The sequence below is a fragment of the Helianthus annuus genome, chromosome 16, assembly GCF_002127325.2.
Source record: "Helianthus annuus cultivar XRQ/B chromosome 16, HanXRQr2.0-SUNRISE, whole genome shotgun sequence".
NCBI lineage: Eukaryota > Viridiplantae > Streptophyta > Magnoliopsida > Asterales > Asteraceae > Helianthus > Helianthus annuus.
In genome coordinates, this window is record NC_035448.2 from 103203317 (window position 1) to 103213375 (window position 10059).

Consider the following 10059-nt stretch of genomic DNA (forward strand, 5'->3'; position numbering starts at 1 on the left):
CTTCTTGGACCGATATATTAACTCACAATAACAAACTGGGTGAGTCTTTTTGTTCTAACTATTTGTTTTGCCTGATTTTTGTTGGAGCTGTTAGTATCTCCATGGATTGAAGTTTAACTGCTCCTATAGGAGAAAACAACTTATTACATCAGATCAAACTAAATATCCAAATTATTAGTTACTTTTAAACTCAGTTTATTTCCTCCAGATTAGATCTATTGTTTAACATGCTTAATTTGTTCAGTTCTATTTTCTGTTTTAGGTTTTATTAACTTTTTATACATTTTATGAGTCTTAATCTAGCTATAAAGTATGTGAAGAAACAGAAAGTTCTGTGAATGTTTGGCATACCTCAAATAAGAGGATGCAACCAATTTATAATAGATCTTAGAGTACAAAAGGACAGTGTTAAAGAATGAGAAATAATACAAAACAAGTGAAACGGTGGCGGTCGTATGCCGAGCTTGTCACGAAAAAACTCAAACTGGTGACGCGAGAGGCTTTTGGTGAAGATATCCGTAACCTGAAGCTTGGTTGGAACAAAACAAGTGTATAACTTCCCTGAAGTAACAAGTTTTCGAATTAAATGGTAGTCGAGATCAATGTGTTTGGACCTTTTGTTGGAGACTAGATTTTGTGTGAGGAAGAGAGCACTTTGTTGTCACATAGAAGAGTCGGGCGGTCGGGAGGAAGGGCATGTAGCTCTCTTAGAAGATGGGTAAGCCAGATAATCTAAGCAGCATTGGAGGCCATGGCATGATACTCTGACTCGCAACTTAAGCGAGAAACACTCAATTATTTCATAGCACTCCACAAAACAAGGTTTCCCCCAAGGAAGATGGAGTAACCAAAAGTAGAACGACGATTGTGAAGGCAACGGGCCCAGTCAGCATCAGAGTAACCAAGAACAGTAGTCTTGTGAGGGCGAGAAAAAGTGAGCTTAAAAGCAATGGTTCCTATAACATACCGAAAGATATTCTTAACATGTTGAAAATGTTCCTCAGCTGGTGATTGTAAAAATTGGCTAACTTGGTTGACCGCATAGGAGATGTCAAGCCTTGTGATTGTCAAGTACTGAAGAGCACCCACTAGGGAACGATATAGAGTGGGATCTTTATAAGGGGTATCATCTTTGATAAAGGAAGCATTAGGGGTTAATGGTGTAGGCATTGGTTTGTTGCCGAGAAGGTCGGCTCACATCAGAATGTCATGAGCATATTTAGCTTTGCTTACGAAAAAGCCGATTACAGGTGTATGCAACTTCAAGCTCCAAAAAAGAATTAAGTTGCCCAAGATCTTTAATAGCAAACTATTTGTGAAGACGAGTCATAAAGTTAGCAATGACAGTTTCTTGATTTTTTTTAAGAAGTAAATCATCAACATAGACAACTAGATACATGATGCACCTATTTTGTTTAAAAATAAATAACGATGTGTTGGCCCGACTGCAAACAAAACCATCTGCAAGATGATAAGTGCTGAGACGATGAAACCATGCTCGAGGAGCATGCTTGAGATCGTATAGGGCTCTGTTAGTTTACAAACATAATTGGGAAATTTGGCATTAAAAACTCCTGGTGGTTGCTCCATAAAAACTGTCTCGGTGATGTGGCCATGGAGGAATGTGATGTGCACAAAATGCAACATATAAATTACATCAATTGTGGCATAAAACTAACCCTTTTTTAGTACTAATGTTGGAAAAAGTGTGCTTTTGTCTTCCTTTTGTATTTTCAGGATTAAATGAGCTCAAATGAACAAAAGAAGCAAAAAGACAGCTAAATCTAACATAAATACAAGAAAAGGAACAAACGTGGCATGCCCGACCTCCCGACAGCATCTTCCTAAAGCAAAACAAGAAGACAGAAGACTGAACACGCCCCGTGCTCAATGAGCACGGGGGCGTGCTCAAGTGTCAGCAGAAAAGACAAAGTGATAGAAGCTTCTACTGCCCACCACGGGGCCGTGCTCAGCGGACATGGGGGCGTGGTCAACTGTTGCAGACGCATTTAATGAAATTGCGAATTGCAATTAATGAAGAGAGAGAGTTGGATGGACACGGGGCCATGCCCAGTGGACACGGGGCCGTGCCCAGGCTTCTGTTCAGCCTATAAATAGGAGTGCTTGGAGCTCTTGCAACTCATCCCTTGGCACACCACCTCTCTCACACTTCACCCACCACCCACCACCATCACAACACCATCATCCACCACCATCATCCATTGTCCATCATAGAGTGTGTGAGTCGTCTCGGGATCCAAGATTGATCGTAAGAGTTCTTGACAATCAAAGACCATGTTTGCCTAAGTCTCTTACATCACTTGGTGAAGACAAGTGTTTAGTGTAATACTTTTTATTTTTAATCTTTTGCACTTTTTAATTGGTTTTGTATTAATGACTTTAATTACTAGTTTCTTATGTTGAAGGTGATTCTTCCTTATCGTTTGTCCGTGGTGTCTTGGCATTATTTTACTGTCTATATAAAATAAAAGATTTTCACCATTCATATCTCCACGGTCTATATGGAGGTATGTTGGCTACCTGGTCGAGGGTTAAGGGAACGGTTTGGTAAGAGTCTTGCCATTGTTCAGTGTATAGATCCTGCAAAGGACCTGGATCAAATTTAGTAGGATCTCCTTCAATACCCAACTGTATTGGATGGCGGGGGTCCAAACTCTTTGATCCCCTCATAAGTTAAACTACTATTAAAACTTTAACCCGGCTACTTAGGACTGTATCCCTGCTGACTCAGACTACTTAGCCGAGAGTAACGTCGCCTTCAAAAGAGGGCCTACCACATTATGCATTAATAACTTAATTAATTATCTTTCAATAATCCGATCCTTTAGGATTGTATCCTTGCTGACTCAAACTACTGGGTTGAGGGTAACGTCACCTTCAAAAGAGGGGCCTACTACAATAACTAAGATAATCTCTTAAACAAGTGCAAAAGTGCGAAAATAATCAAAGGTTATACTACACACGAGTCGGATCCAAGTGATTCATCTTGTCTATCTGTTTTTACTTTTATTTTCTTTTTCAGCATTTTAGTTAGTTTTATTTTTCTAGTTTAAAAATCTTTTTCTAACATTTTGATTTGATTAGACGTTGAGTATAAACCGGTACTAAAAGCTCTTGTATCCTTGGACGACCTCGGTATCTTACCAACACTATACTACGTCCACGATGGGTGCACTTGCCCATATGTGTGTTTAGTGTTAGTGAATATCGTGTTTATAAATTTAAAACTTGGCTAAAAAGTGTAAAAAGGGCTTAAAATATACACCTAAAACATATACACATATACACACTGACACGCATCAAGTTTTTGGCGCCGTTGCCGGGGACACAAGGATTTTAAGAAAGTTAGGAATCAGCGGCCTAATCATTTTTTCTATTTTATTTTTATTTTTTTAGGATTTTCTTAATTTTTCAGCTTCTTCAGAACTCAGCACGGGCCGTGCCCGCTGAACACGCCCCATGCCCAATCATTGGAACTGTCAATCTTGTTTTAAGTCAAACAGTAAGCTGAACACGGGGCCGTGCCCACTGAACACGCCCCCGTGCCCAAGATTCAGTTACTGAAAACAGAACCGTAAGATCTCGAGGGTTGGTAATTTCTGACACAAACATGAGTGATAATGATATTTTTTACTTTCAGCACTCTTATGGTACGTGGTGTCAATTATGTGGAGGCGGTCATAAAGAATTAGAATGCTATTTTCTAAACTATAAGCCCCACTATATAGACCCATCGTTTTCCTGTAGCCTTAAGAGGGGCGAAAGTAAAAATAATCCTTATCTCTCCCTCGAATGCGCTCAACCAGATATTCTAGGAGAAATGCTCCTCGACGAACTATTTCAACTAGAAGATCTAGTTCTTAATTGGTTAAAAGAACTTAAGATGGATTTCCTTAATTCATCTCAAGACGATGACCAAGAAGAATTGTTGGGTTCGCATTCAAATAAAAACAACCTCGTTGCTCCCAACAATACCTTCCACTCTAGCGAGGACTTGGACGATAGTCGTCCCTGTGCCGATTGTGCCGTGAAGGACTCCCCATCGACTTCGTTCGATGCATACATAGACCTGAGCGATTCGGCATACACCTTCTTTAACGAGAGCCCGGAAAAGGGTTGGACTTGTCCACCTACATTTAGCATAGGAATCACCCTCACCGACAACCTCTTGCGTTCTCGTCTTAATCTAGAGCAATTAAGGTATCTTAGGCACTTTGGGGTTGTTCCATCCAGCAAGGAACCGCCCGATTCGGATAAGTTCCTTGAAAATAGGCAACCTCCATAAGATAGCTTCCAGACACGGGGCCATGCACATGTCAACACGCCCCCGTGTCCACCAAAAGATTCTCTTCTGATTTCATCAGAATAAGGACAAAAATGTGTCAGGATTTTGTACGCACACGGGGCCGTGCCCAGCCAACACGGGGCCATGTCGAGCGTGCTGTCGTTTTCTATAAATGCAGCAAGATTCCTGCTCATTTGGACAACTTCAAAAGACAGAGATTCCTGAGATCTTCACTCATACTATCCTAGGTATGTTCTAAAAGAAGGTTCTCAAGAGCCATCTTGTCTTTTCCACTTTTGTTCATTGCCTTCTTCCTCAATTTTCAATCACTACCTCCATTAAAGTTTGGAAGCTTCATGATTCCAACCTTTATTGTGGTGTTTGTATGGTTATTATTCAAGGAATCTTTTTTAAAATAAGTTGTGCAACTTTGTTTTGAATTATTTATGCTTAAAATTTACCTATGAACCAAGAAAATAATTTAAAACTCCAAGATTCCTTGCTTTGAAAACCTGTAGACGACTGGACACGGGGCCGTGTCCGAGAGACTGTTTCGTAAAAAATTGAGCTCTTTTCGGTCTGTTTTCCCAGAATGGCGAGCAGAACAAGCGGAACGTCTTCATCGCACTCAAGGAACAACCGACAGGGGAGGAGGTCATCAACGGCGGAAGACTCTCTTGTAAACTATGTTTACGCCTTAAGAGAAGCTATCGATGAAATGATGGGGGTGGAAGAAGCATTGGTCGACCGTATCAATCACCTAACGATAGGACTGGAAGGGTGTCTCCGGGAGGTCAACCTCTTGCACCAGAGGTTGAACATTCTCGCATCTCCTCCTTTGGTGCCTATAATAACCCAAAGGGCATGGAACGTGGTGCCTGAAGTCATCATACCAGCCGAGTGGTACACCATGCATCCGGGGCCTCCTCGAGACATTTTACAAGGGGTCCCGGTTGGTGTTTCCCCTCCTCCGCAAGATGTTGAAGAAAACGAAGCCGCCTTCTTCCTCCCAAGAAAGATAGAAGAATGGCTTTAACAACATCTAGGAAAATAACTCTCGGCCAAGAGTCCTACCACACTCCTCAATACCAGAAAACTAATTCCGGGATTTTGGCTCTTAATGAGAAAGTAGGACTCCTTATGATAATTTTATGTATCACTTGACCTATCTAGTTTAGGACTTTTAACTTTTTATTTCTCTTCTTTGTTTTTAATTTTCTAGGAACGCTATGTATCTCTCTATGATTTGAATGAAATGATGGTTTTAATGTTTGGATGGTGTTGTAATGAATAAAACACACTCAGGATGGTCAAGGATAACAAGGGAAACGAGAAACATCACCCCATTCACGAAAACAGGGCCATCCGACAAAAATTTCTTCATTACAGCAAGTTCAGCATGGGCCGTGTCCGCCCAACACGGCCCCGTGCTGCACAATCTGCAGAAATTGCCCAGTTCAGGTAACTGGACACGGGTCGTGTTCACTGAACACGCCCCCGTGTCCAGGCTTCTGTTCCTCTTTATTAAATTTTGTCACTGGCACCTGAACACGGGGCCGTGCCCGGTCACCACGGGGCCGTGTCCAGAGTGCCAGTAACATAAAATTTTGCTTTTAACACCCTTTTACACATTCAATCAACCTAAAAACTTATTTTTGGGGCACATTGAGGACAATGTGTAATTTAAGTGTGGGGGGATGCTAAAACTTTGAATCTTACAAGTCCTAATTAACAAGCCTTACACAAAACTCTATTGGAACCGCTAATCACCCCAATTTTTTTTCAAAAAAATGTTCATTTTTACTTGTCTAAGTTTAAGTTGGGAATTTCAAGTTCTAACAAGGTTATATTTTTACAAGTTTACAACCGATAACGTAGTGATAAAAAGAACCAACATAAGAAAATTATGAAACGGAATGACAAGCTTAGTTAAAATTTGAATATATATACTTGATCACATGAAAACCCATTCTCACAAAAGTGAGTTTTGAGCCTTTATTGAGCATACAAATACATATATTTACACTAAATGCTCATTTTTCGTTTCTTGTGTGAATAGCCGCTTGGTTCGTACGACTCTAGAACTTGCCACGACAATACATTCCCGGTCCTCACCAACTTAAACCCGATTAAGTAAATGATGGAGGCATTAGGACTAACCCTTTTTTTTTCTTTCTACACCATTATTTTTCATTTTTTTACCACCTACCCAAAATCCCCCTAGTAAACCCCTTTGAGCCTAAACCTTTTCATTTCTTAACCCAAAACAATCACCCATTTTACCCACCTAAACCTTTTTATTTTAACCCTTTTTTTAGTAACAAAGCTCGGTTTTTCATATGACTTTTCAAAAAAAAAGTTGATGAAGCCAAATTAACCTTGTTTGAAAGAAATGGTTCATCAAAATAAAAAATAAAATTGTGAAAAATAAAAACTGATGCTTTTTACGCTTTTCGCCCTTTTACTAACCACTAACCCAACCACCCACCTTTAGCCCAAGCCTAACCCTTCACCCAAAAAGTCCTCTTGATATTTACAAAGGTATATAGTTAAAAAGGAGGAGGATTGATTGCTTGGCAAGCCTATGGTAGGAGTAAGTTCCATGCCGCTCTCGGGTGATTCACTAAAAATACACCTTCGGCCGAGTGTTGAGTGATCCCCCGTGAGGTATGTGAACTTGTATATAAATGGAACTTTAAAAAGGCATGTTGTGCCCTAATAAGTAATTTATCTTATGAAACGTTTTTAATAAATCATGACGAATAGGATTGTAAATAAATAAAAATAAAACTTAAATAAAGAATCTTGGAAATCCCGACACTCTATGACAAGTCCAAAAAACCTTCTCTTCAACCCATTCCATTTGGGAGTGAAAAAGCCACATTATAAAGATTTTTGCTTGAGGACAAGCAAAGATTCAAGTGTGGGGGTATCTGATGTGCACAAAATGCAACATATAAATTACATCAATTGTGGCATAAAACTAACCCTTTTTTAGTACTAATGTTGGAAAAAGTGTGTTTTTGTCTTCCTTTTGTATTTTCAGGATTAAATGAGCTCAAATGAACAAAAGAAGCAAAAAGACAGCTAAATCTAACATAAATACAAGAAAAGGAACAAACGTGGCATGCCCGACCTCCCGACAGCATCTTCCTAAAGCAAAACAAGAAGACAGAAGACTGAACACGCCCCGTGCTCAGACGCATTTAATGAAATTGCGAATTGCAATTAATGAAGAGAGAGAGTCGGATAGACACGGGGCCGTGCCCAGTGGACACGGGGCCGTGCCCAGGCTTCTGTTCAGCCTATAAATAGGAGTGCTTGGAGCTCTTGCAACTCATCCCTTGGCACACCACCTCTCTCACACTCACCACCATCACAACACCATCATCCACCACCATCATCCATTGTCCATCATAGAGTGTGTGAGTCGTCTTGGGATCCAAGATTGATCGTAAGAGTTCTTGACAATCAAAGGCCATGTTTGCCTAAGTCTCTTACATCACTTGGTGAAGACAAGTGTTTAGTGTAATACTTTTTATTTTTAATCTTTTGCACTTTTTAATTGGTTTTGTATTAATGACTTTAATTACTAGTTTCTTATGTTGAAGGTGATTCTTCCTTATCGTTTGTCTGTGGTGTCTTGGCATTATTTTACTGTCTATATAAAATAAAAGATTTTCACCATTCATATCTCCACGGTCTATATGGAGGTATGTTGGCTACCTGGTCGGGGGTTAAGGGAACGGTTTGGTAAGAGTCTTGCCATTGTTCAGTGTATAGATCCTGCAAAGGACCTGGATCAAATTTAGTAGGATCTCCTTCAATACCCAACGGTATTGGATGGCTGGGGTCCAAACTCTTTGATCCCCTCATAAGTTAAACTACTATTAAAACTTTAACCCGGCTACTTAGGACTGTATCCCTGCTGACTCAGATTACTTAGCCGAGGGTAACGTCGCCTTCAAAAGAGGGGCCTACCACATTATGCATTAATAACTTAGTTAATTATCTTTCAATAATCCGATCCTTTAGGATTGTATCCTTGCTGACTCAAACTACTGGGTTGAGGGTAACGTCACCTTCAAAAGAGGGGCCTACTACAATAACTAAGATAATCTCTTAAACAAGTGCAAAAGTGCGAAAATAATCAAAGGTTATACTACACACAAGTCGGATCCAAGTGATTCATCTTGTCTATTTGTTTTTACTTTTATTTTCTTTTTCAGCATTTAAGTTAGTTATATTTTTCTAGTTTAAAAATCTTTTTCTAACATTTTGATTTGATTAGACGTTGAGGATAAACCGGTACTAAAAGCTCTTGTGTCCTTGGACGACCTCGGTATCTTACCAACACTATACTACGTCCACGATGGGTGCACTTGCCCATATGTGTGTTTAGTGTTAGTGAATATCGTGTTTATAAATTTAAAACTTGGCTAAAAAGTGTAAAAAGGGCTTAAAATATACACCTAAAACATATACATACTGACACGCATCAGAAGGCATTATTAACGTCTAATTGGTGATGTTTCCATTTATTAAAGATGGCCAAGGATAAAACAATGCGAATTGTAGAGGCTTTAACAACCGGGCTAAAGGTATGTGTAAAATCAAGGCCTGGTATTTGACTAAATCCTTAAGCCATGAGACAAGCTTTGTAGTGGTTAATAGTGCCATCAGCCTTGTGCTTAACCCGAAAAGCCATTTGGCACCCAAAACGTTTTGGTTAGGAGGCCGAGGAACAAGGGTCCAAGTGTTATTGTTGTGAAGGGCCAAATGTTCCTTGTGCATAGCGTCAAGCCAATGTGATTGTTTAATGGCGGTCTTAAAATTTTTGTGTTTATCGGTGGAGAACAAGGCATCATAGAGAGGGTGAAAATGAGTATGGGCAAGATAATTTCGATGTTTCAGTTTAATGATGCCCGCTTTTGAACGAGTGGTCATCAAGTGAGATGAGGGAGCAGTGGTAGTAATGGGTTGGTTTTGGGCAGTAGAGGTCGAGTTAGTGGGTTGGGCTGGGGACAGGTGAGGTTCAGTTTGGCCAGAGTTGGTTGGATCAGTAGATTGAGACGGGTTTAGGTCTGGAGCGGGAATGGGCTGCGAATGGGGCGCAACAGTTGGGGTGGAAACGGGTTGCGCATCGAGTTGGGTTTGGGCAGGGTGTATTTGTTGATGTTCAACTTGGAGGGTGGGGTGGATTTAGGAAGAGGGTTAGTTTAAAGACTAGACAGTTGGTTAGAATTAGAGCATTGAGGATGTTGAGGAAAATGCATAGTGGGGGTTAGAATTTGGGATCGGTCGTGAACTAATGTACTCAGGCATCCGTCAATGATGATAGAACATTGACATCGGGGCATCCTGCGGAAACGCAAACGGTTACCTAGTGTTCGGTATTGGAAAACAGTTTAGTCGCTAACTTTTGGGGTAGCTCCCCATGGCATGTATAAACGGATAAATTAACTGGTGAAACAAGTTTTTGGTAATTAAAACTGGACAACTAGTGAACTCACTCAGCATTATTGTTGACCCCTTACAGCATGCTTTGCAGGTAACCTGTGACGAAGGAGCTTGCTGCTTGGGAATGAGTAGTGTCTGTCCACCCTCGTGTTGGGTGTTACCTATTTTGAAATATGAACTCTGTTCAAACTGCTTTACTATTGCTTCCGCTACTTATTACTGTTTGAACTTAAAACTTTAAACTCTGAACTTGATGTTTGCTAATCTTATAGTTAGTAAGTATTACTTTTGTT

General features: G+C 40.2%; 1 protein-coding gene across 1 annotated transcript; it reads right to left on the reverse strand.

Moving 5' to 3' along the window:
- Nucleotides 1-795: 795 nt before the first annotated feature.
- Nucleotides 796-1170, reverse strand: LOC118488229 (uncharacterized mitochondrial protein AtMg00810-like). The gene has a single exon (XM_035985468.1). The coding sequence runs from the start codon at nt 1168-1170 to the stop codon at nt 796-798; it is 375 nt and encodes a 124-aa protein (XP_035841361.1).
- Between the last annotated feature and the right edge of the window lie 8889 nt (nt 1171-10059).

Bases quoted from the DNA above. Each gene is read 5' to 3' on its own strand.
- LOC118488229 (XM_035985468.1), bottom strand. From the start codon at position 1,170: ATGCCTACACCATTAACCCCTAATGCTTCCTTTATCAAAGATGATACC.